The sequence below is a fragment of the Myotis myotis genome, unplaced genomic scaffold (assembly GCF_014108235.1).
Source record: "Myotis myotis isolate mMyoMyo1 unplaced genomic scaffold, mMyoMyo1.p scaffold_m19_p_8, whole genome shotgun sequence".
Classification (NCBI taxonomy): domain Eukaryota; kingdom Metazoa; phylum Chordata; class Mammalia; order Chiroptera; family Vespertilionidae; genus Myotis; species Myotis myotis.
This window is the reverse complement of record NW_023416390.1, coordinates 28258679-28285723: the sequence shown is the minus strand read 5'-3', so window position 1 is coordinate 28285723 and position 27045 is coordinate 28258679. Positions and strand designations below refer to the sequence as shown.

Below are 27045 nucleotides of genomic sequence, written 5' to 3'. Positions count from 1 at the left end.
CATCTATTCAGAAGTAAAGAAAGAATTCCTCACAATCCCTCTATCAAGAAGAATCACTTTGGTGAATTTTTATGCATTTAAAAAACATGATTGAGATGAGGCTGCACAAATCAATGTGAACTCTCTCTTTTTATCTGTCATCATTGTAGGATATTTTCCCCATTTAAGACTGATAAAAGACATCATTTTAAAGGATAGTATGCATTTCCTATGTTATTCACTATACATATTTATAGTTTCTAAATATCCACAATGAACCTTACATTTAAAAATTTTTTAACTTACCCTTAGGTCCAGGAGGGCCAGGGAATCCAATTCCTGGAATTCCTGGTTCTCCGTCAGGCCCAGGAATACCTGGTTCACATTTTCCTGTTTGTCCCGGGAAGCCTTAACAACACATATACATCCACGTCAGCAACTTTCCTTTATATTGCCTTATAACCAAATGTCTAAGTTTCTGTGTCATCCCAGACATTTTTGGAAATTAAAAATGAATTTACCACAACCCTGACTTCCTCCCCATTACTATCCAGTGGACTAATCATTAGGAACTACAAATAATTTTGAAAATATAATTTATCTCCTAAAAGAATTTTTCTAAATATCTTAAATCATATAAGTCTCCCTCCATTCATATTGGCAAAGAAGTTAAGTTTTCCAATGAAGAAGCTGTGGGAACTACAGTAATCGCTGGCACCCATTCCTTGCTCCTCCACCAAAATCCATGAAGACTGTTCTGCTCACGAATTCCCCTTAAGTAACTATTTCAACTCCCTTTTAGAATCAGAAGCACCAATGGGAATAATCTGGGTAACTTCAAAGGACAAGAGCCAGTCCCCTGTCTGTTGCCTCGTCATCTGACAAACTGGCCTGTGCTCTCTTTGGGAGCCAATGAATATCATTTTTCCTTAAAACTGGAACAGTGTTTTCCCAGGAAAGTCTGGGTGCTATCTGATGCCAGGCACCAGACTTGGCAAAGAGGATACTTACCAGGTGGACCGCGGGGGCCAGCATGACCTGGCGGCCCTGGTGGTCCTGGGAGCCCTGGCACTGGTGTTGAAACACTGAATTCTCCCCTAGGGCCTTAAAAAGATTTATGATCATAAAATCAGTGTGCATATTGAAGCTTTTTCTTGGTTCAGAGGAAAAATATATGATAAGATAATAAAGGGTTTGCAGACATATTCCAAGAAATATGAAGAATAATCTCTGCAAAATTGGCTTAACGATGACTAGCCCATAGGAACTTTTTAACTTAATTGATAAATATTTATAAGCATCTATTATTGTCTATGCCTTGTTTTAATTAACAGCCCAGCATGCTGGCCTATTGGAAGGGAGCCTATTCTGAAAAGAATTGATAATATGAATTCTGCTTAAATATTGGTGAATACTGGCAGGATACTTATTTATTGGGTAACTAGTTTTCATAAGAAGGACATATGAAATATTGCACAAACCATGAAGTGGGGCTGATGTGGGTTTAAATCTTGGCTTTGCTCTTTGTAAGGTCTGTGAGTTTGGCTATATTGCCAAACCTCTCCAATAACTTCCTCAGGTGTCACTGTGAAAATAACACCTGCCTAGCTAGTAAAGGTTTGAGATAATGTTCTGACCAAAGCGGCCAATATTAAAAACATGTTAGTGATTAGTACTGTCCATATATTTATACATTTATAGGAAAAATAAGTAGTGTGATGGGAAAATTGATGATAATGTATTTTAGAACATTGGAGTGTTTCACTACAGATTCACAGTTAGAAAGAATAGAAGAGGGTTTGAAGATGGATTACAAGAGGACTGAGAAACATTTTCAGTCAAGGGCCAGATAGAAAATAGTTTCAGTTTTGTGGTTCAGATGGTTTTTGTCATAACTACTCAACTCTGCTATCATAGCATGAGAGCAGCCAAGAAGAATATGTAATGGATGAGTATAGCTGAGTGCCAATTACACTTTGTTTATGGACACTGAAACTTGAATTTCATATAATTTTCACCTGTCACAAAATAGTATTCAAAAAATTTTCCCCCAAACATTTAAAAATATAAAAAATTCTTAGCTTTTGGATGACACATGAATAAGTGGTGAGCTGCATTTGGACTGTGAGCTGCCATGGTTGGCCAATTCTTCGATTAAAATAGCAGCCTCAAAGGTGAGGCACAGAAAAATATACTATATATATATAGTATATATATATATATATATATATATATAGTATATAATATATATATATATTCTCCATAAAATAAGCTTTACATACACATGTAGACAAAAATGCCAGCATACAATGTATATATGAATACTATGGGGATGTACTCTCAAAATTTTTTTTAACGATGAGGGATGCTACAAAAAAATTTTGGATGGGGAGGGTTGGGGCGCGGGAGGGGGGGTAAGAGATTAACTGAAGGACTTGTATGCATGCATATAAGCATAACCAATGGACATAAGACACTGGGGGGTAGGGGAGGCCGGGGGAATGTCAAGGGGCAGGAAAAAGAGGAGACATGTGTAATACTCTTTGTAGTACTTTAAGCATTAAAACAAAATAAAAAATAAAAAATAATAAATAAAAAATAAAAAAAATAAAATCAATAAAAACATAAAAAAATATTTGGAGACCACTGGTCCATTGGTCTCACCCTTTGAGTGACTTTAGAAGTAAAAATTGATTATGGTAGCATTACTTATTAAAAACTGTCAGTAACATGTAATTCTCATCTTTTGCCACATTCTTCACTATAGATAACTATTGATGATCAGATCCCTCCTGAATCTAGCAAGTTCATTCAGTACACGTGGATCCCAAAGTTACCGGGACTTTGAAACTACTATTAGATGAATTTTCTTCATTTGTCTTAGATATTTTGAAGTTTTATTTATAATTCATTTATTGGGTTATGAGTCAAAAAGAACAAATTTGTAATCATATTAGTGGACCCTTGAGATCTAGAAGAGGCATCTCAAGATCAATTTCATAGGTTTTTTGCAACCCCTTTGTTAACTCTGACTTCTACTCATCTGTTAGGATCTATGAATTCCATAATTTAGGTCAGTAATGGATATAAACTATCCTAGGAAAGTTTAGTTGAATTGCTCAGTAATAGAAAAAATAGATTTTTCTCTAATATGTCCTATATGTTCTTTTCCCATGTCTACCGGTTGACATATTCTTCTTCTTAGGAATAAGTTTCTATACACCCACTGATCTTGAGGGAGCTTCACTAGCTCTAGGAACCATCAACCCACCCACAGGAAAACAGGACTGGAAAGAAAACTAACCAACCGGCGTCTCCAGGTGGTCCAGGGGCTCCAGGAACTCCTTGGGCGCCCTTTGGACCAGGCTCTCCCTGCGGTCCATAGCCTGGTGGTCCAGCTGGTCCTGCGGGTCCTGGGGACCCAGGGATGCCAGGATCCCCTGGAGGACCAGGGTCCCCCTTCTCACCACGGAGGGCCTGTGACAATAGGAATATGTTTGGATAGTGCTTCATTCCAGTATTTCCTTACATAGATTAATATTACCATGAATATGAATGCCACTTAGACAGTCAGGGAGAAAGTACTGAATTAAAGAGAAGTTGGCATTTGAAGGGAATTATCACTAACGTAAGGGTGCCCTATGGTTTCTGCAGTTTTGTGCCCTTTGGAATTCAGTCACATTTCATCAACTGGGAACCCTGAGTTCCACTTGAGATGTCCGACAATGGGGTGCCACCCATGTGATAATAGCCCCTCAGACCTACCTCACATTGGTCAACAGTTCAAATGGAAATGACATTGATGTAATGGTACCTTTCAAAAATCAAATCAGTGCAGCTTAAAACCTTTGTTTGATTTGCACCAGGTATTTCCACAAAGGTGATACTCCATCTGTATTAATTTTTCTCATAAAATGTCTTTTAAAATATTTTCCAGGTTGTAACATTGAAAAGAAAATTGTATGTTTTAAAGAAGTTGATACCAACTGGTTTGCCTTTAGGTCCTGGTAATCCTTTCACTCCAGGGGTTCCAGGAATCCCATCCAAGCCCGCTCTGCCAGGCGGACCCCTGGGCCCCGGGTCCCCTGGACTACCCGCTTCTCCCTCTGGCTGAGCTGCTTCGCCTTTTTCTCCTTTAAGTCCTGGATCACCCTGAGCACCCGGGAATCCCTAGGGTGGGAGAGACATGAGCCTGCATTGTTTTTAGGTAGAGTTGTTTTTGTGTCAAGCTCAATAGAAAATGTCAATTTTAACGATACATGTATTTTTTTAGACACTTATTTGGCCCACAAATATAATTTTAAGCTTTTTTCTCTTTTGGTAGCTAGACAGTACAATTCAATGCAACACACACAATAATATAATTCAATATGATACAATAATCATCACAATTCAGTTTCTGTTAGAATATTGGTAAATTTTAACATGCATCTCTGGATAATTTAATATATTTATCCACATATAACTTTCTGATTTGCTATTGTAATCAAAATCTAAATTTTTAACAACTTTATTGAGGTATAATTTACATATAAAATATGAACACAATTCAATGATTTTTAAAATAAATGTATACTAGTATATCTATACTACAAACACCACAATCCAGTGTCAAAACATTTTTATCACTCCCCCAAATTCCCTTAAACCCATTTGCAGTCAAGTCCTGTTCCCAACCTCAGTCCTGGGCAATCATTGATCTGCTTTCTGTCTCTGATACCATTTTAAATAATTATAAATTCATTATTTCATTCACACATAATTTGTTCATTCATTCATTCATTCATTCATTCAATCAACACGTAACTGTTAAAGTGCCTGCCCTTTGCCAGGCACTAAACTAATAGCCTGTGTGTGGTGCAACCATATTTCCAGCCAGAGTATCCCATTCTCCAAATTGAAATTAAAGCTTTATAACCATGAAACCTTACTGGGAATCCTGGAGGACCCACACTTCCTGGGGACCCTGGGCTTCCTTTAATGCCAGCTGCCCCTCGTCCTCCTGCAAAGCAGTGAATTGGTAAGTATTCATTGAACACCAATTCTAAGGGTAAGGCAGTGTGTGAAAAAAAATAGGGTGTTTTCTTCTGAGCAAAGAAAGACAAATTTCTATTTTAAAACATACAGTGCAAGAAGAGAATGGGAGTATATCACTTGGATAAGAGACAATGTAAAAAAACAAGAGCTCAAAAATTTTAACTTCCTAAGATTCTTGTCTTTATAATTTTAAAGAGATACATTTTTATGATGATAAAAGTAATACATGCTCAATGTAAAAAAAATGAACAGAAGTAAGATAATGAAAATCACCCATCAATCTACCATCAGAAGACAGTATTTGCTAAAATTTTCAAGTATATTAGTCTAAAATTTTATATCCATAAATACATACACATTGACAAATATATACATTTATAGCTTCACTTTAAATGGGTGCAAATAAGCCTATTGTGTGGGTGAACCATCATTTATTCAGCTAAATGCTATTTTGAGACATTTAGATTGTTTTTTCAACTTTAACTGTTGTAAACAATGCTCTGATAAATACCTTTGGATATTTAATTCTCCAAATTTATCCAATTATTTTCTTTACAATAATTCCTAAAAGTTCAACTGTAGGACCAATGGGTACAAACTTTTCTAAGACTTCGGATATCTATTGTCAAATGGCATTTTGCTGTACAATTTTAACTTCCTATAGGTATTTAAGCATCTCTGTAAAGATGATTTCTTTAGAAGATCTTTTGAATGAATTTCAGGCCAGTTTATTAACAAATATTTGTTCAGATGTATTTTTTGCAAGTTCTTTGCCATGATATATTTTTTTTGACAGTAATCCAAATGGTTTTACTGCTTATCTATATTCTTTGAGCCGTAGGGAAACCAAGGAAAACATCATCCAGTGAGTTGACCCTTTGTACTTGCCAAAACACTTGTCGGCAAATTGTCTGTACCTGGGGTTCCTTTTACGCCATCAAATCCTGGCAGCCCTGGGAGACCCGGAGGCCCTGGGACACAAGGACAGTCTGTGCACACGAGGCCTGGCTCCCCTGCAATGAGAGTGTGCTCGGTTACTCATTAACCCCCACCACGTCCGCAGAGAGGACAGGCGGTTTCCAACTGCACAATTCTTTCTTACATTGAACATTCTTCCATGTGGTGGAAATCATGTATGACATTTCACATATTAATAAAAAACTTTTCATCTATTACATCTGCTTACTTTATCCCTCTGAGCTTCTAGGTGCTCTTCGATAGAAACTCCTGTTTAGTGTAAAATAGCTACTATGTCCGTGTTTCTCTCTTTCAGTGCAGGACAAAACTCACATTCTAGGAATAGCCAATGATTTATTGCATGGCTGCTAAATAAATGGCTGCTTTACAGATAAGGGAACACTTTTAGCTAATTCCTTTGGAAAAGAAGCCATCTCTGACTGCCTGCTGTTTGGGATTGTTGTTGCCTCAGGGAGAAAAAAGCAGTGATAGTGATGGTGATGAGAATGGTAATAGAACAACCCCATTGATTGAACCAACCTTTGCGCCCATCGACACCTGGGATTCCTGGAGGCCCCACGCGGCCTGGAGGTCCACCTTGTCCAGGGGGACCTTTGCGATATACGATGTTACCTACAAAAAGACACTGGTTTTTAAGACATTTCTTTAAGTGTTTTCTTTTTTAATTAGCAGGCATTTTAGTAATATGTATCATGGTATATGCATTTCCCCATTTGTTTTGGAAGCTGAGTCCTTCGAAGGTTAGCTGCAGCTGAAAGGCTGAAGCGTGTTGATCAGCTTTTCCTTTCACATCACCCACAGGTGATATTTCTATGGTGTTTCTCATCACACAAGCAACCCATTTACCTTATTATACTATTTCCAATTACTCCAAGACTATCCCTTTAGCATTTTTAGGCAAAGGGTCAAATCTCGTGCTTCCGTGCATGTTGAATACACGATATACGTATATCTCCTTGATATATTGTAGATGCTTAATACATACCAAGGGGGAAAAATTCTGACTCAGAATGCCACCTGTTCCTCCTCACTGCTTGTTCACACCAACTGAGTTTCTCATTCTTAAAGCAGCTCTCCAAGAAAGCTCTTCCCAGTCTTCCACATATTATCTGCTATTACAGTGTTACCATGAATAGCGACTTCTCTTAAACTATTGTGTTCTATAACCTAATTTTTGGTCTTGCCATTTCAAATATAGGTTGAAGGCAATGCTGATGAAACTAAATATTTAAAAACAGTACCTATAGCTTCCAAAAATGTCATTGCAACAAGGTAACAGTGGAAACACTTAATTTGGGTGGAACTGTGCGTTATATTAGGTCTGCTTGACTGTGAAAAGAATGTCCTTTTGTGATCCAGTTTTCCATGTCTTCAAGATGACTGGATAGTTACCTTTCAACAGTAAAATCAGATGGCAGTTTTATACTTAATGTAGACTTATATGTGTACTTACACATTTATACATTTATATGTGCTTAACACATGCTCATACTCATTTCATACTTAATTCAACAAATAGTTGAGTATCTACAATGTTCCATCCCCCTTCAAGCAAATGATGGGGCTTAAAACAGCAGAGAAGACACAGTCCTTGACCTCAAGGAGCTTTGATTCTTGTAGAGGAAACTGACAAAGGCAGGACAATGTGAAACAGTCTACAACCGGGCTAAGCATGAGCGTTTAGGGTGCAGGCTCAGTGAAAACTGTCTGCAGGACTTGAATTTGAAGCTGCAACTGGGTGGACAGACAGATGTTGCTTAGCAAGAGAAGATAGCAAGCCAGGGCAGTCTCCAAGGGGAGAGGGAGTGGTACGGGGGCCAGATACTGACTTTAGCATCCATTAGGTACAAGAACTGTGCACATCAGGCTTGCCATCAATAAAATGAGGACACAGCCCATATCTTGAGAAAGACTTGGAGGACTAAGAATTGTTAAAATCAGTAGTAGAGTTTTAGTTTAGTTTTATTTTGCTTTGTTTCCCATATAGGTCTATACCGTAGCTTGACAGATTTATTCTTGGACATTATATCCTTTATCAATGGGATAATTTCTTAAATGGTCATTGGCCTAAAGAAACGCTTTCATTTTCATTTTTTTAAAATATTGCTCACATAACCAGACACTTAACTGAATTGTCTTAGTAATACTAAAAGTCTTCCAGATTATTCTTTTGGATTCTCTACATTTGTAATCATATTGTCTATAAAAAATGTCTCTTTCCTTTTAAATAGCCCCTGACACAGAAAATTCTTAAGGCTATTACGAGAGTTGAGGATAAATCATAAGACCTGCCAGGCACCTGCCAGGAAGGGTATTTAAAATACAAAGAGTGACATATATTTTCATAGGTTCTATGTACCTATCAGCCAATATAGATGCTGAGTGGCTCTTCAGAGAGATGGAGAGGAAAGGACACCTGAACCTGAACCTCCAGGTACCACTTCAAATCCTGAGGACCCCAGCTCTGTGGTCTCCGACCCACTCCACCTGGCAGCATCTTGTCTTGAGCCCATACTGTGCACCTACAGCCCCTTGCTCTGGGGCTTCCCTGCTGATGCCAAAGCATGGGATGCCCTGCGAGCCAGGCAAACACAGCCTGGAGGTGTGGGGGGTGGGCAGTCCAGTGCTGTGGGAGCATATCTTTGACCCAGGAGAGGTAGGAGCTGGTGGATAAATTCTTGCCTCTTTCCCCCTGGGACAGGTTATCCTGAGACAAAGTTACACAGCTTCTTGGAAGACAGTCTCCAGGGACTGAACAAGCAGTTGCCCTTGGTCCCTAGGCCAATCTGATCATTGCCACTCCTTCCCTGCCCCATGACTCGTGTCCCTGTCTCTCACTCTGCTGTCTGTGGGAACTCTGGGTAAAGCTTTGCTGCACTTGCAGAGTAGTCATGCCACCGTAGTTGTTTCCACAGAGCTGATAAAACGAAACCAGTGGAAAGCTAACTGCTAAGATTCACACAGGCTGACGGCCAAGCTCCAAGTGAGGCCCTCTGCCTCTGATTCGCACACACCCGTCACTGGGTAAAGTACACAAAACGGACCCATTAGGCATCTTTACCTGGTGGTCCTGGAGGTCCCGGCAGCCCTGGAGGGCCGGGTGAACCAGGACAGCCCGGGGCCCCAGGAGGCCCCACTGCATCCTTTCCTGGGGGTCCTCGCTCCCCTTTACTTCCTTTCATGCCTGGTGGTCCAGGGGCTCCTCTGAGGCCAGGTTTTGATGACCCTTGGAGGAAAATAATCAATTTATTACATTTTAGTTTTTTCCCTGATTAATATGTGATTATTTTCAATTGCAAAATGTGATGTATTCTGATTTATAACAGTTGCACCACTGAAAGGTATATTAAGCATATAAAATTAAGAGTATCTTCCTTTCTTCATGTGACCTTGTTAAATGATCACAGTACAGCAGAACTCAGAACTCTCCCTGCCCACAAGCTAATTGATGTCGTTTATTACAAGAGACTGAAACAGAATTTGGGATGCACAGTAGTCCTTTTACTTAAAAGGACTTCATGAGAAGTCTTCAATATTAGAGGTCCGGTGCATGAAATTCATGCACTTGGTGTGTGTGTGTGTGTGTGTGTGTGTGTGTGTAGGGGGGTCCCTCAGCATGGCCTGTGCCCTCTTGCAGCCCAGGAGCCCTCGGGGCATGTCCATCTGACAGCTTAGACCCGCTCCCCCATGGGCCTAAGCCGACAGTCGGACATCCTTAGTGCTGCCATGGAGGCAGGAGAGTCAAGAGCTTGGCTTCTGGCTGAGTGGCACGCCCCCTGTGGGAGCGCACTGACCACCAGGGGGCAGCTCCTGCATTGAGCGTCTGCCCCCTGGTGGTTAGTGTGCATCATAGCGACCGGTCATTCCACCATTCGGTCGATTTGTGTTAGCCTTGTATTATATAGGATATGCTACTTTGTAGACTTTTAAATTAGAGACTATGAGATGCCTACTTTGTAGTGTCCCAAAGAAGAAAGAAAGCTGTAATTGGACTTCATTCCTGCCAATTGTCTTAGATATGGAAGGGCGTGCTGGGGGAGAAGGCACCTCCTGGGAGAGATGCCAGGCCCGGTGGTACAAAATGCATTTCATCTATCTCTCCTAAGATGATGAGGATGTGAGGACGGGGGAAGTCTTGAATCTCTGACTCAAAAATGGTTTAATTGTTAAGCAGAGAGACCTCATCACCAAGGGGCTGAGAAAAATCTGATTATTTCTGATTATTGAATAGAAGGATTTGGGCATAAAGGTAAATGCCTCTGACTGACACTGCTTTGGAGCTTTATAATTTTCACTCACTGGCTTCTTGAAGGAGCCTATCTATTCATTACTTAGGGGTCAGGCATGTAAAAAGAAGTCTTCTGTAACTTTTGGCCAGTCCTCTGAAATACCCTTTTGTCCCATTGTAACTTCAAGAGATACCCACTGTCTATAGTTTGATGTATATGTTTTTATGCACATGCAAGTACACATAATATTTATCCATTCACCTATTTTTCCACTGGGATGGTAATACACACATACTTCTGCAACCTGCTTAATTACAATTCATTTTCCAAATTAGGAAATAGTTTAAATGTACAACATGGTATAAAGAAAAACATAGTGGATGGCAAAGCTTATCAAATGTTTGCTATTTTTTTTCTTAGTTACTCTTCCTTTACAAAAGGACACATCACATCATTACAGTTATAATTGTGACCTCTGTGGAACCATCCTTGATTCTATTTCTCCTTCCTTTCTCAAGAGGCAACCACACTAATGACTCATGGATGCTTCTACACTTTACGGAATTGTCTATGTTTCTATAAACAATATATTGTAAAATTTAAAATGTCACATAAAAAAATATAACCTATGAATTCTGATGCAGCTTGAAAACTATGATTTTTAACCAAGCTAATCACCATCAAACTAGTTTTTCTCTTTGTGCTTCCTCTGAGTTTTAAGGCTTCTTCTCATATACCTAGTTTGCTGTCTTACACTGAGTTAAAACCACTGAGAAGTGAAAAAGAGCATTTCTACAACACTGTGTAATTTTTCACTTCCTTTTCACAAGTAAAAATTTGCAAACACTTTTATACCAATTAATGAAAGATTTGCCTTCCATAAATAATGCCAACTTACTAGAGAGCAGTGCATTTTACTTCTTAATAGCATTTCTGTTGATACCCCGAGAAACATGTACATACCAGGCCTTCCAGGATCTCCAGGTGGGCCACTGGGACCTATGAATACAGAACAGCAATAAATTGCTTATGAAGAAATAAATACCCTGTCGCCCCATTCTTGCAATCTTGGGTTATAATATAATAATAATTAATGATAAATATTTTCCATACTTTTTCTCCATTCTCATATAGATACATATTAGAAAACTTTACTTATTTAGACAAACTGCAGAGAAGAAACTAATCTCAGATAACCTTTTCAAATAATTCAGCAGAAACTCACTAAGAGCCTGCTCTGTATGTACTTTGCTGGGATGGTTCAGATACAAGAAAAGCAAACAGCTGGAATTGTTAAGGTTCTGTAGTTTGAGCTGGTGTCCCACCTCAGACTGCTTCTAGCTCTAAAATTGCCTTAAAAAATCTATATCTAAATGTATCCGTCCATTTATTTAAATACACTGGGAATTTTTCCTTTAAGCACAAATCTCCTTTGAAATCTTGTTTAAACCAGTAATTTGCCTAGATTAGTATTCTCAATCCTGCTGCATGTTAGAATAATCTGAGGCACTTTTACAATCTGCTCATGTCCAGAGCCTTCCTCCTGACAAATCAGAGTCACAGGGGGACCCTGATGTGGGCATCAGTGAAGAAGTCCCAGGGGTTCTAAGGCGCAGCCAGAGATGAGAGAGCTCGCGGCCGAGACCTTTCCAATCCATCAAAGCAGGTAGAAGACAAGTAAGAGTGTCTTTAATTCATGGTGCCAGGCATCAGGAAACCAGGGCTTCAGTCACCCCTGGCTACTGTTGGTGTGGATTTGCCCAAATTCCAGCCATTCAGGTCTCCATTTTCACATCTGTAATCCCGCTGAGATAACAGATTTCTTACACTCCTTGGTCCTGCCTCGGACCATGTTAGTGTCTGCTTGCCAGACTTGAAGTTCATGATTTCCTGCATGAGGTTAATTTAATGACTTTTTGGTATTTTCATTCAAAAGTTTCACATAAATTTTTCAAGTTTTGTATAGAAATTAGGAGACACCAAAAAAATACCACCATCCATGAAAATGAAGAGACTTCCCTTCTCCCCCTGCAAATTCTAGGTCTATAAACATATGTTGTGTTACCTTGAAAGATGACAATGGTCAGCAAATGCTTCAGAAAGGAATTTATTCTCACCCTGTGGGCCACGCGCTCCTTTGGGCCCTGGAGGGCCTGGGGTTCCCTCATCTCCCTTTATCGCGTATGCATCATAATATTCTGTCTTAAAGGAAAAAGAAATGAAGAAAAAGAAAGAATAGCTATTTATGTACATTCGCCAACTGCAATGACTTCAACTTCTTCTTTTTAGCCAAAATGATACTTTCCTCATTTTTCTCAATTCATAGGCTTATGTGTTAGCCGAAATAGGGTAGTCATGTATATGGGATGGATAAATTTAGAGATAAAAGTCGATATTTCTGGTATGGCATCATATATTTCATTTACATTTACGTATATATCCATACAGACAGATGTATCTATGTCTGTGTGGCTAGGTACACAGATATTAAAGTTTCACAAAATAGTGATTTACCTTATGAATATGATCAACTCTGATATTTTTATTCTGTTCTATTTCACTTTTTGAAAATGCTTGTCCTGATGCACTGAATTTATTTTATTCTCAGACCTACACATCAAACAGTACTCTATTGACTGTTTCATTAACTTTCAGGACACCATTGACCTACAATAAGTACTACTGTTTCTGACATATTCTATGGACCTACTTCTGGTCTCTTTAACCATCTGCTTCCTAAGCAATTTCCTCTGATGGTAGTAGATGCTGCAGTTATGCAGTGTTGAGCATGAGAAAATGCAGAGTGAGCTAAAAATGCTTAGACTGCCTCTAAAGTGCAATTGGAAAAGTAGATTTCACTTAGAATTCAGTCCATTTATCTTGAAGAGAAGATGAAAATGTAAAAGGTTTTTAAAAACCTGTTTGTTTTTTCATATTTTACATGGGGCAATTCTTTGTTGACTTATTGAAAGATGAGGTAACAAGAACTTTGTGGTTAAGCAACAAGTAGAAAATAACAAAAGAATGCATAATAATAGCAATAATAATCTGTAACAATAAAAGTGTAATATGCTAATTAGACCGGACATCCTTCTGGACGCCCTTCCTTCCGGACAAAGCCACAGCGGGCGGGGGCTAAGGCAGAGGCAGCAGAGGCCCTGGCCACGGTGGCAGTGGGCGGGCGCCAGGGCCAAGGCCCTTGCACGAATTTCGTGCATCAGGCCTCTAGTAATGTAATAATCTTCTTTGTAAAATCCACAATGACCTCTGTGTGCCTGCTGAGTGTCGGCTAAGAGCTTTCACAAAATAGCCCGTTTCATCTTCCCAGCAACTCCATAAAAGTGTTTTGGGACTACTCGCATTTGGATCATTTGCTTGTAGTGTAAAGATGCAGGTTTCCAGGACCCTCCTCCAGTGACCAAGTTAAATTACTTGTCTGAGGGGTCTAAGAACTGCATGTGCAATAGGACAGCTCCTCTCCCCATGACTCTTATACTATACACTGTACTGTCAAACCTGCTCAATGAAGAAATGGCGGCCCTGCTCAGCACACTGCATGTGAGGACCACTGTCTTTTGAGGGAGGAGAGGAACAGATACCAGGACTCAGAGGCTGGATCCCTTTTATTCCTCTCCTTAAGCTGCAGAATCACAGAATATAGAATGTGGCCACCCTGCAGCCAGAAGCTGACAGCCATCACAGCCATGTCCTCACTGCAAGGAAGAGATGGCCTGCTGAGATGGAGCTTGGGCTGGGTGATTGGTGTTTGCTGGCCCTGCATGAAACCTGAGCTTTTCCTGCTGCCTGAAGGTGAACTTGTCATGACTAGCTGGAGAGGGTGGAGCTGGCTCCCTCACCCCTGGGTGGCCATCTGTCCTCCTACTCTATTCAGGATTCAGGATCCCCTTGGGCCAGATCTGATCCTTCCTCCCCATAGCCCAGGCTGGGTACTACTAGTGCATATTGAAGACCAAGTAGAAATATTTGTCCTTTGTCAAATAATGACAACAGTTATTGTTTTGCCCTGGTTTGATAAAAAATAAATAAATACTATAATCTCTATCATAACCATTAATGAGAGACCCTGATTTAAAATTTCCTTGATCAAATATGATATTGACATTGTCTTCAATGATACTTACTGGGCCACGAAATCCTGGAGGGCCAATGTCCCCTTTCCACCCCTATGGCAAAAACAATTACAATTATGGGTACAGTCATCAAAAGTATTTACACATTTGGTAGACTTAAAAAGCAAAATGCACAGGTAAACAAGAAATCAATGCTCAAAGTAATGTTATTTCTGTGTAATACACAAACTTTAGATTATTTTCCTGGAGGGCTGTATCTGGGTCAAGAGTCCCATCAGCAAGGTTCTGAAGAGGTGGTTGTTCTGGTTGCTCTCCAGGTTTCTTTCATGCCACTCCCTTCAAAGGGTGTCCATATGCATTGTCCACTCCCCAGTTCTCTCCCAGATTAGAGCAACTGGATCACCAGGCTATGGGTTGTATGCAGTTCCCAGAACCCCAATGGTAACCAACCCCCTTTCCTATCTACTGAAGAGGGCATTTCAGAATTCTACTGGCAGTGGTATTATTGGAAGGTAAACCTTGAATTTGCACATATACATACATATGAAAATTATTCGAATATGTCTGCAACATGTTGCCAGAAAGAAACAATGTGGAATACACTTCACAACTAATTGATGATGACTTTTCAGTGTGTAATGGCCCAGCCTGAGACTCATGGAGCCACTTATCCTTATGCTTGATCTCCAATGACCCACAACTTTCTACAATCCCAGGCCTTTTCCAGCTCCTTCCGTGTGGGGAGCTGAAATCTCACTGGTCCTAAGATTCTACTACATAGAATAAATTTAATATCGTTTCCACTAGACAGACCTTCAAGTGCTTAAGTAAAGTTGCTACACCTCTCATTTATTAAATATACTAAGGTATTTTAAAGAACAATGATTGCAATTTCTTGTACCTAGTTCCAGGGTGTGGTGAGAAAAAGTGGGCAAAACCCAACCAATTGAAAAAAGCTGAAGATAGAACATGAGGAAGGGGATTACCTTAATGCCATCTTCGCCCCTCAATCCAGGGAAGCCCCTGTTGCCTTTGGCTCCCTAAAGAACAGAGCGAAGAAAGTGGGTCAGAAGACACAGGAATCAATTCCTTCTGTTGGAAGCAGAACAGTTTGAACTCCTTTTTGGAAAAAGAAAATGTGCTCAGTTGTTCTCTCTTTGTAGTGTAAAACTATGATTCTCAAATGTAATTTTTAAAAACTACATGCTTTTGGTTAGCTTATAACTACTAAGTGACTTTCAAAAAAATCCTTATTTGTCTAATAGGATTGACATTTCCACTATGTCAGCAGGTAAACCATGCCTTTACCTTAGTGCCAGGGAACCCAGGGGCCCCGTCTTTTCCAGGTTTTCCCTAAAAACAAACAAAACAAAAACATGTAATCTAATAAATGTGGATAATATTAATAAACATGGAAAACTTAAATGAGATAATCATCTCCTCTCAACCTCAGGCAAGAAAGCTCGACTGATGCTTCCATCCCAGTTATTAGAAGGACAAATATTAATCACAGAACACGCAAACACCTCCTCTTGCAGGGAAGGCAAAGACCAGTGGGAATGGGAAATAAGGAAGAAAGAGAGGAAATTAAGAGCAGAGCTTAAATTGATACTGTTCATCCAAGTTTGGAAGGAAAATCAAGCAAGCACTGAGCTGAGAGGTGGACAAGAAAACCCAGAAAGTGAAAGGTTTCACAGTCAATTTATTTATTTGAAGTGTTGCCAGTTCCATAAATTCCAGATGTGCCTGTGTTTAAATATATGTATTAAAAGTATGTTGCAATGTCCAAACAGACAGGGCTCTTGGATGAACTATTATGGTATTTACCTTCCATGATAGAATTAAAAATCATACTGGTTCAATATTTCTTAGAAAAAAATACTTTTCCCAGCATATTCTTTTTAGAGTTTTAAAACAATATGTACATGTGTTTAAATCTTTTCAAAATAGAGCTGGGTGGGAGAGAGGGCCCCTGCTGCTCTGTCTTCCCCACAGAGCATCTTCCCCACTTCTCATCACAGTGTGCCCAGTGCCCTTTGGAGCTGTCCTCTCTCTGTGTGGTTCTGATGGGGCTGTCAGCCACAGGAGCTCCCTACCCCACTGGCCTGGCCAATCGTGGTATCTTTTATTCCTGGACATGGTCACTTTTCCAGAATTAAACACATGACCCAAGCTGAGCCAATCAGAGTGATTCTGTAGGATTTTATATATGGGCACACTCTTTCTCCTTGGATGCTATTAACCTGAAGTTGTTTGTTGCTACAGCTTGCTCACTCTCCTCACTTCCTTACATGGAAGATCATTTGGTAAAGGAGAGAATGAGGCAAACACACAGAGAGAAGCAGAAGAGAAATGGAGAGAGTCCCGCCCATACTGTTTCAGTCTCTGGAGGCCTTGAACATCTCAGATACTTGAACAAATAAATTTCACTTCCCAAACATTTAAAAAAATCTAAGCTAGGTTGAGTTGGCCATGTTATAGTTGCCACCTAAAGAGTCCTAAATGCTGCCCAATGGAGGCGGCATATGACAATGAATTTCCCAATTTACCTGTGAACCAGGTTCTCCAGGGGCACCTTTTTCTGATCCATAAGAGTCTCCTGGTGGTCCCTGTATTAATGAGAGTTATGTCAAGTTTTACAAATTATTGATTTTTGACTTACATTGATTTTTATTCACCTTCCTCTTCTTATTATTCTGCTACATTTAAAAATATTGAAATGATGGGTAATCTAAGAGGGAAGTCTTATTTATGAGTATTAATTAATTAATTAAAAAAACATGCTAAAAAATACAGATACTGAAGATAAATTCTAAGATGGGTGAAACAGTGCTAGGATTTCAGCTAGAAGTGGTCATAAAATAATTTCTATGTTCATTACCTCTGTGGTAAAATACTATTGATCTTCAACTAATCTTAAGATTTGAAGATAGGTCAGACATCAAAATGTTCACTAAGGTTTTAGTTTGTGTTTCAAAGGAACAATATGACTCTAAATGACCTACTCTGGGTCCAGGAGGTCCGGGTTGGCCCACGGCGCCCTTTTCTCCCTTCTCCCCTTTGAGTTCCTGCCACAAAAACAATTTAAGGTCGTTACAAACAGATCAAACAAGATTTTACTGCTTATGCTTGAAAAAGTCCTCTATCTGTTCAATACACTGGATTTACAGAATACCTATGTACTTCCTGTTAACATGACACATTATCATTTTTCACATTTTGAATTTTATACTTATGAACCCACTGAAGTCATATACTAGTTTTTTAAATAAAGTATCTTTTTTTAAATCAAACTACATTGAATCAGCTTTCTATAAGCACAATCACATAATTTCTAATGTATTTTACCTTCATTTTTAATATATTGAAAAGATTTTTAATTGCGATCAATTATTTTCTGAGAAAATGTTACAAGAAGAATTTGATTTATTAATGACGTTTGTTTTCGCTTTTATCATGTTTTGTTGATTTTTTTTTTTTCCAATGTGTGTCTTCTCTTGAGGGCATCATTTCCTTCAAACTCATTTCCTCCACCCTGGGTGATATCTTTCAGATTTAGATTTTTGTCAGGATAAGGTATTTTTTCCTATCAATTTTCAGCCAATAAAAATTTAAAATTTATTAATTTTATTTTTGTTAATTACCTCCAGAAAATTTAGTTTTTTTCCCTTTAGGTCAATTCCCCTTCTACACCCAGTCTTTGAAGTGAATTATTTATTTATTTTTCATATTATATTTTACTATGTTTTTTTTTTTTACCTTTTGTTTTGAAAATTTCTATTATTAAAAATTATATTGAAGAGTGATGGCTAAGGGGTTTCTCTTTGGTGTGATGCAAATGTTCTAATTAAATGTGGTAATAGTTGCAAAACTCTATGAATATATTAAAGCCATTGAATTATACACTAAATAAGTCATTTTATGATCTTGACTTATATCTAATACAGCTGTTAAAATTCATTATTACTAAAACCCATGAATTGAATAAAGAAGATGAATTTTATGGCATGCGAATTATATCTCAACCAAGCTATTATTAAAACACAATGAATTATAAGTTTATAAGATAAGAGTGTGTTATGCTTATTTCTTAGTTAATCCACTAGAAAATTGTTAGCTACCTCCTTGCTTCTCCATCCCCCTTCCCAGACATTCCAGGATCAACCTAGTGTCAGAATTGGTGTATGATATTGTGGTGCACTTCTGAGCATTTGATTCAGCTCTGTACTCTGAAAGCAAATGTTATAATGTCCAAATACAAGACGGAATGGGGCCCAAATTATCCTTGGGATTATGATGGCAGGATAAAATGTCCCTTATAATTATGACACCCTACCATCCATATCTTTAGGTTCTTCCCATCCAATTGGCTCAGAGCTGCACACCCAATTTGTAATAATTTATTCAAAAATACTCACTAAATACCCACTCTGTGTTAGTGACAATGAGAAAGACTGAGAGTAAAGGGTGAGCAAAAAAGGCCCTGGGCTCTACCTTCAAGAATCTTGGCAGTTGCTTGCTTCAGATTTCACATTTTCTGGTTCATGAGTATAAAATAGGGAAGGAATAAAATCTTGAGGCTCAGTAAGGTTGAGGGGACTGGGCTGAGCTGGGATTAGGTGACAGAACTTATTTAAAAAAAGGTAAGAGAAATGGAAAGGCACAACCCTAATAATAAAATTGAAGAGTTACCGTTATGTTATCTGGGCCAGTCTGTGTCACAATAACAGTTCCTGGTGGTCCAGGAGGTCCTATTAATCCTTTCACACCCTAAAGATAAATATACTCAAGAATTAAAAAGGAAATGACATTATCTTTACTATGTTTGAGAGAGATACTTTTCCCCATTAGTGCTCTTGTAAGAAAACAGCAAATGAAAGTTTGAGACACAACAATTGCATTCATTTCAATGTGACTTACTGAATAAAATGTATAGCTAACTGCTATGGAACTTCAAATATATTGCCCACAAATAAACCATAGTATTTAAATTACCCGTTCTCCTTTTTGTCCAATCACATTATCACCCATGTGACCCTGTAAGAAATACAAAACCAAATTATTTTGTCAAAAGGAATATGAATACATTTTCTAAACCCTTTGAAGTTCTAATATTTGTAACTGAATACTTATATTTTAACTTTTCCCCACAGGGTTACAATTGTTATTTTATTTAATCTTGGAATAATGTATTCTTTTTTAAAAATTAAAGTATAGTTGATATATAATATTATATGTTTCAGGCATACACATAATGACTCTACATTTATATACCTTACGAGGTAATCACCACAATAAATCTAGAACCATCTGTCACCGTACAAAATTGTTATGATATTACTAACTCTGTACATTATATTCCCATATCTTAATTATATTATAACAAGAAGTTTGTACCTTACATTCCCCTTTACTGTTTTCACCCTCATCCCACCCCTCTAGCAATGCTCAGTTTGTTCTCTGTATCTGTGAGTCTTTTCTGTTTTTTTGTTATTTGTTCATTTGTTTTGTTTTTTAGATTCTGCATATAAGTGAAATCATACAGTATTTGTCTTTCTCTGTCTGGCTTATTTCACAAAGCATAAACCCTCTTGGTCCATCCATGTTGTTGCAAATGGAGAGATTTCATTCTTTTTTATCGATGAATAATATTCTATTTATCTGCTCTTCTTTATCCACTCATCTATATATGGACACCTATGTTGCTTCCATATCTTGGCTATTGTAAATAATGTTGCAATGGGGTGCATATATTTTTTGATTTAGTGATTTCATTTTTTTCAGATAAATGCCCAGAACTAGAATTGCTGAATCACATGGTAGCTCTATTTTTAATTTGTTAGGAACCTCCATACTATAATGCCTGCACCAATCTTCATTCCCATCAACAGTACACAAGGGTTTCCATCTGTCCACATCCTCAACAACATTTGTTATTTATTGATTTTATTTTTTTAAAAAATAGTTATACTGACCCATGTGTGGAAATCAGACCAGGTTTGGCTTTGTCATTGGGTAGGATGTTATGGCTGATATGACCTATGAATTGTAATTTACCTTAAGTCCTGGAGACCCCATGGTTCCTGGCAAGCCCTAAAAAAATCCACAAATTATAATTACAGCGGGAAATGCACCAAGCCAGAAAACTGTTTAAATGTTTTAGCTACAACTCTTTAATTATTTTATAGCATCTACAGCAATGACAACTTAATACTTACAAAGAATCCCGGAGGGCCAGGTGGGCCCACAGGTCCAGGAAAACCTGGGAGGCCCGGCAAACCCTTCAAAATAAGAGACAAATAAGAAGGGTAAATGTACTACTCACCTACAGACAATGCCCATTAGTTAAGTGAATTAAAATATTTTAATAAGACCTGAGGAGCATGACACCTTCCATTTATGGCTGCAGTTTAAGTAAAAACCAGTTACCTACTATCATGCAAATTTTATGATAGAGCTATTACTTAACATTACAGTTTTAAATTGTGTTCAGTGTGCGATACAAGTCTAGCCTTGGGTTTTAACAAATACGGAATAAGTGGAACCTAACTTTTCCTTGGAGATTCCACCTTAGATGTAGGAAATCTTGGGTCACTGAGACTTAAAAAAAGATGAAAAGACATGTACAAATCATCTTTTTACATCAGCTTCATGTAGTGTCTTATAAGGTGAATGTTTTAGAATGAAATAAGGTGCATATGTAAGTAGAAGAAATTGTATATTAAAAATGTTCTTAGGAGAGTGAGAAAGAAATATAGGGGAAAAGAAAGAGGAGAGAGAGACAGAGAGAGAGAGAGAGAGAGAGAGAGAGAGAGAGAGAGAGAGAGGACACACACACACACACACACACACACACACACACACACACACAGAAAACAGAGAGGGGGCACCGAGGATGGTAGGACTGCTCTCTGAAGTGCTTGTACCTGGAATCCTGGAGCTCCTGGCAGCCCGGGATCCCCTTTTCCATCATATTCTACATCTTCTCCTTCAGCAGGAGCACCCTTGAAAATGAAGTTCATTGAACATAATCAATGTTATATCTTTAAAACCCCTTTACATGCTTATTCAGGGTCATGCCACTTCAAGGATAAAAATGCTTTCCAGTGTGAATGAAAAAGGGGCTATGTAACAACCTGATAGGCTCAGTGACCAAAGTAACCACACAGGATGGTCTGTTCACAAATTCTGAACTGGGCAGGTCACCTCCCAGGCCTATAGCTTCCTTAGGAAAGGTCAGCTTTTACCTTAAGTGAGCCCTGTCCCTATTCTTATGCATCGAAGATGATATACCTTTGAAATGTCAGTCATTTTCTTTTCTAGACCCCTGAAGGCACAACTGCTGACACTAGAGTGTGAGATCATAAGCCCCTCATTGTCATCCTGTTGCCCAATACCATCTCCATGTGCTGTAGATGTTAACTCTCCTGTACCCACCCATGTGAAAGAAGTTTCTCTATTTTGCTTTGTGTCTAATTTTAGGGATTCCCTTGTTTTGCTTTTCCACTCCCTTAATCTACCACCAATGGGTTTCATGTACCTTCCTTATGTCTCCTCTCTTTATTCCAAATTCATAAAAGAAACTGCAAAACTGCTTTCTCTGCGGCATTTTTTCAATCCTTTGAGAGCTTGCTCTGGGCATGTTCTCAAAAATTTGGCTCAAACTCTCACAAACCTTTTCTATAGGTTTGATTGTTCTTTCATTGATACCAGGATATATACTTAGAGAAATGGCTTAGTTATCTCATTTTGAAGAATTCACAGCATTTTCATAGTTTCTAAAATTAAAAATTTACTGTGCAAGGAAGGAAAGAAGACACAAGGATGATAACGGGTTTCCCAAGATACCAGAATTGGTGGCAATTCTGGATGTGGAATGTGGGTCCTGGCCTCAAGGCCAGCTCTTTTCTCCCAGACTCTATTTCCTTAAAGGATGATATGAAACTTGTATACTTATGACGAGAGAGAAGTTGTTCAATAGAAATAAATATGATATCTCAAGTATTATGGATTCTGGATTAATGATGCAATCTCATTTTTAATTTTTATATCTCATTATTTAATAGAAGTCCCTTTCATATGTACAGTTAGAGATGTTCAATAATAACATACCACAGATGTCTTACCTTTTCTCCTTTTAAGCCAATGGCACCCTAGGAAAGAAAGTGGCATATTTACCACTAGACACATATGAAGTAAACAACATCCCACTTTTCCCTCTGTTCTACCTTCTCCCTCTACTGTGTACTTCCTGCTGCCTTTACAACATGCTCAAGTCACTCCCATTTGGACAAAGTCTACCATAAATCTTCCTCTCCCCCGCAGTATTGCCCTTCTCTTCATGTCATCTGCATACCTCCTGTTCTTTCATCTCTGACTCATTCTTCAGTCCCACAGCTGCCACCTACCTCTCTCCAAGATGGACGTCTCCCTTGCTAAGTTCTGCCATGACTTGGACATTGCTAAAGTCGATGATAAAATGTCAGTTTCTCTCTTACTGGACTTCTCAGCAGCATTAGGCAGCTGTCTGTCTGTCACTGTCCTCTACTGAAACACGTCTTTCCTGCTCTTCCATCATACATGCTTCCTGGTCTCCTTCTACCACCAGGGTCATGCTTCCTTCACAGGTTTATTCTCCATGACCTAGAGGTCACATGCTGGAGCTCTTTAAGTCCTGGTTCTAAGCCACCCTCCTACCCCACACTCTCACTGTTTGAGTCACCCCCTCCCAGTCTCTCCTCTGCCTACTACTCAGCTCCACTGTATTCCTTTAAATCACAAAAAAGTCTCAACGTGTAAACCTGAACTCATAAATCATTTGTTCATTCATTCCCCAACTATCAGTTTAGTGTTTACTATTGGCTGCACCAGACATCTCCATGATGGATTTCAATACACGGCCATTCTGGACTAAACCACTTACATTTCACTTTATGTTTCTGATGAGAGAAATGAAAACTTACCGGGACCCCTGGGTAGCCTGGTGTCCCTGGAAATCCTGGGAAACCTTGTTCACCCTGGAAGAAAGACCATACATTCTTCTTACTTGTTCTAAAACAGCCTATTGAGATATTTTCCCTGTTTCTCTCTTCCAACCCTGCAGTGGTAAAGCTAGACAAAGTAACCAAAGTGCCGTATGGATACTGGGTCATGAGTCTGAAGGCCAGAAAATCATTATTTTAATTAAATACAGGATTAAAATCTACTGTTTCTCAAATTGTGCATAAATGGTGAAAGCTTAATTGTGTCAAGAACTGTTCAATTGCTGTTTCCTTGAAACCTCAGTGATTAGTTCTTTCCTGGCCACCACTCAGTGGATAGAGTGTCAGCCTGCGGGCTGAGGATCCATTTCGGTCAAGGGCATGTACCTTGGTTGCAGGCACATCTTCAGTAGGAGGTGTGCAGGAGGCAGCTAATCAATGTTTCTCTCTCATCGATGTTTCTAACTCTATCCCTCTCCCTTCCTCTCTGTAAAAAAATCAATAAAATATATTTTTAAAAAAAGACAATCAAAAACAAAGGCATAGGAAAAAAGGAAATAGGTAGGTTCCTGGTTCAAAAATCAGGTACTTGCCCTGAAGACAAGTACCATTGGTTCTGGTTAAAAGAATGTTTCCAGGAAAGTCTAGCCCATCTCATTGCTACTTCAGCTTGATTAAGTCATTCAGCAAAACATTGACTGATCAAGTCCTGTGTAAGAAGTACATACCTTAGAACCATTGCATCCTGGTAAACCAGCAGGACCGTAAGGTCCAGGATAGCCGGGGCTGCCCTGAAAACAGAGTAAGTTTCAAAAAGGAGAAGCAACCAGGCCGTGGGACCAGGTGGAAACAGCGAGGAAGCCAACGTGAGGGAAATGAGGGGCTAATTTAGATAGTTATTTAAATACTAGAGGCCCGGTGCACAAAAATTTGTGCACTTGGGGGGGAAAGGGCGGGTCCCTCAGCCCGGCCTGTGCCCTCTCACAGTCTGGGACCCCTCGGGAGATAACGACCTGCTGGCTTAGGCCTGCTCCTGGGTGGCAGAGGGCAGGCCCAATCCCTAGGTGCAGCCCCTGGTCTGGTTCAGAGCAGGGCTGATTGGGGAGTTGGGGCACCGCCCCCCTGTCATGCACAGAGCAGGGCGGATCGGGAGGTTGTGATGCCACCCCTAGTCACGCTCAGGGTAGGGCCGATTGGGGGGTTGGGGCACCGCCCCCTGTCACACTCAAGGCAGGGTCGATGGGGAGGTTGCAGCACCACCCCCTGTCATGCACAGAGCAGGGCCAATCAGGAGGTTGGGGCACTGCCCCCTGTCACTCACAGAGCAGGGCCAATCAGGGGGGTTGGGGCTCCGTACCATGTCACGCACAGAGCAGGGTCGATCAGGGGGTTGGGGAGCTCCCCCCTGTCATGCACAGAGCAGGGGCAATCAGGGGGTTGAAGAGCTCCCCCCGTCACTCAAAGAGTAGGGCCGATAGGGGAGTTGGGGCACCACCCCTTCACACACAGAGCAGGGCGGATCAGGGGGTTGGGGCACCACACCCTGTCACACTCAGGGTAGGGCCGATGGGGAGGTTATGGCTCTACCCTGTCACACACAGAGCAGGGCCCGTGGGGGGTGAGGGGGTTGGGGAGCCGCACCCTGTCACACACAGAGCCGCAGGGCGATCAGGGGGTTGGGGAGCTCCCCCCTATCAGGCACAGAGCAGGGCTGATCAGGGGGTTGGGGCGCCTTCCCCTATCATGAACAGAGCAGGGCAGATAGGGAGGTTGTGGCCCTGCCCCTTGTCACACACAGAGCTGCAGGGCGATCAGGGGGTTTGGGCGCTGCCCCCTGTCACGCTGATCCTGGTGCCAGGAGGCCTCGCGGCTCCGCTGATCCCGGTGCTGGGAGGCATATTACCGTTTTACTATATATGATAGAGGCCTGGTGCACGGGTGGGGGCTGGCTGGTTTGCATTGAAGGGTGTCCTGGATCAGGGTGGGGGTACCCACTGGGGTGCCTGGCCAGCCTGGATGAGGGGATGATGGCTGTTTACAGCTGGTCACACCCCCTTCAGGGTGGGGGTCCCCACTGGGGTGCCTGGCCAGTCTGGGTGAGGGGCTGAGGGCTGTTTTCAGGCTGTGGGTGACTGAAGCTCCCAACCGCTCCTTTTTTTCTTTTTTCTTTTTTATTCTGGGCCAGCTTTAGCTCTGAGGCTTGGCTCCAGCTCTTAGGCCTTGGCTGCTGAAAGCAGGTATCCGGTTTGTTTGGGTTCTATAATCGAAACACTGTTTCAACTCCAGCTCTGAGATCCCAGCTGGCTGAAAGCAGGTTTCTGGGGTTTTGTTTAGCTTCTATATTTGTAACAATGTTTCAAACTGCAAGCTCAGAGGCCGGCAGCGGCAGGCGGGGAACGTTGGAGTCTTCCGTCACTGAAGCAAGCAAGCCTCATGTTCGCTTCAAGCTGTCTGGCTGCTGGCCGCCATCTTGGCTGGCGGTTACTTTGCATATTGCCCTGATTAGCCAATGGGAAGGGTAGAAGAGGTACAGCTAATTACCATGTTTCTCTTTTATTAGAACGGATAAATGATTATTTAAATATTTAAGCAGTAAATGTAGTCATTTTAGAAAATAATTTAAACAAAAATGGGAAATAAAATAGGCTAATTAAAACAAAGAATTATCAAGTGAGGTACAGATATTGTAAATAAAACAAAAGGCCTTTCTATATAACATAAAATCCCTTAACATGCTGTTCTAAGCTGGGGGAAAGGAAAGGAAAAAGAAGAGGGAAATGTGCTCAGAGGTAACTATTTTATAATTATACTAGAGGCCTGGTGCACAAAAATTTGTGCACTGGCAGGGGAGGGGGATGAGGGGGGTGGCCCTCACTCCCACTTGTGCCCTCTCACAGTCTGGGACCCCTTGGGAGATAACCACTTGCTGGCTTAGGCCCGCTCTCTGGGTGGCAGATGGCAGGCCCGATCCCTCAGTGCCTGCCCCGCTGCCCCGGGTCGCACACACGGCAGGGCTGATCTGGGGGTTGGAGCGCCGCCCCAGGTTGGGTTGCACACAGGATGCCCGGGCGGGATGGCGGATCGCTGCCGCCCTGCCCGACTGCCCCGGATCGGGTCGCACACGGGATGTCTGGATGGAGGCCAGGTGGGCTGGCCGATCGCTGCTGCACCACCCAGCCGCCCTGGGTTGGGTCACACACGGAAGCCTGCCACCCTGGGTCGCAGATAGCAGGCCCAGATGGTGGCGAGGCAGATGGGATGGTGCTGTCCCACCCTGCCTGCAGTATGCAAATTAGCCGCCATCTTTGTTGGTGGCTAATTTGCATATAATGCTGATTAGCCAATGGGAGGCATAGCGAAGGTACAGTCAATTACCATGTTTGTCTATTATTAGATAGGATGTTATTAAGCAGTTGTTCTATTCTATTTTTTCTATTCTATTTTTCTATTCTAGTCTAATTTTTGTTTTATTCTTCTATTCAATTCTTCTATTCTAGTCTATTCTAGTTTTTCAGGAAATACAATTTGATTTGTATGATCTACCAATCCACACTAACATATTATGCTATCCTATTGTGCCATTTTCATCATGTAGCAAATTTATCGATACCTATTTCCTTGTGCTATTGATTTAACATCTTTATTAAAATGAGCTTACTTTTTATTTTTTCAGTTACACATTTTCCCCATTACTTACTGGAAGTCCAGGAGGACCTGAAAATCCTGGTAATCCAGATATTCCCTGAAGGC

At 40.4% G+C, this 27045-nt stretch overlaps 1 protein-coding gene across 3 annotated transcripts in view; it reads right to left on the bottom strand.

The window, feature by feature from the left end:
* COL4A3 (collagen type IV alpha 3 chain) overlaps nucleotides 1-27045 on the bottom strand; it is a 123863-nt gene that overhangs the window by 33037 nt on the left and 63781 nt on the right. For all 3 annotated transcript variants that reach the window (XR_004969527.1, XM_036320436.1, XM_036320435.1), the window contains exons 5-28: nucleotides 26993-27037; nucleotides 24024-24086; nucleotides 23278-23331; nucleotides 22441-22467; nucleotides 21241-21318; nucleotides 20533-20595; nucleotides 20372-20407; nucleotides 19310-19351; nucleotides 19007-19084; nucleotides 17320-17382; nucleotides 16864-16923; nucleotides 15623-15667; nucleotides 15301-15354; nucleotides 14366-14407; nucleotides 12341-12425; nucleotides 11187-11222; nucleotides 9056-9220; nucleotides 6514-6606; nucleotides 5934-6029; nucleotides 4911-4981; nucleotides 3967-4149; nucleotides 3288-3456; nucleotides 991-1083; nucleotides 286-387 (exon numbers count right to left, since the gene is read on the bottom strand). Coding sequence is in view for 2 of the 3 variants with exons in the window: in XM_036320436.1 (XP_036176329.1) it covers nucleotides 286-387; nucleotides 991-1083; nucleotides 3288-3456; nucleotides 3967-4149; nucleotides 4911-4981; nucleotides 5934-6029; nucleotides 6514-6606; nucleotides 9056-9220; nucleotides 11187-11222; nucleotides 12341-12425; nucleotides 14366-14407; nucleotides 15301-15354; nucleotides 15623-15667; nucleotides 16864-16923; nucleotides 17320-17382; nucleotides 19007-19084; nucleotides 19310-19351; nucleotides 20372-20407; nucleotides 20533-20595; nucleotides 21241-21318; nucleotides 22441-22467; nucleotides 23278-23331; nucleotides 24024-24086; nucleotides 26993-27037 (1843 nt within the window). In the remaining variant the exon portion in view is untranslated. The remainder of the gene's footprint in view (nucleotides 1-285; nucleotides 388-990; nucleotides 1084-3287; nucleotides 3457-3966; nucleotides 4150-4910; nucleotides 4982-5933; nucleotides 6030-6513; nucleotides 6607-9055; nucleotides 9221-11186; nucleotides 11223-12340; nucleotides 12426-14365; nucleotides 14408-15300; nucleotides 15355-15622; nucleotides 15668-16863; nucleotides 16924-17319; nucleotides 17383-19006; nucleotides 19085-19309; nucleotides 19352-20371; nucleotides 20408-20532; nucleotides 20596-21240; nucleotides 21319-22440; nucleotides 22468-23277; nucleotides 23332-24023; nucleotides 24087-26992; nucleotides 27038-27045) is intronic.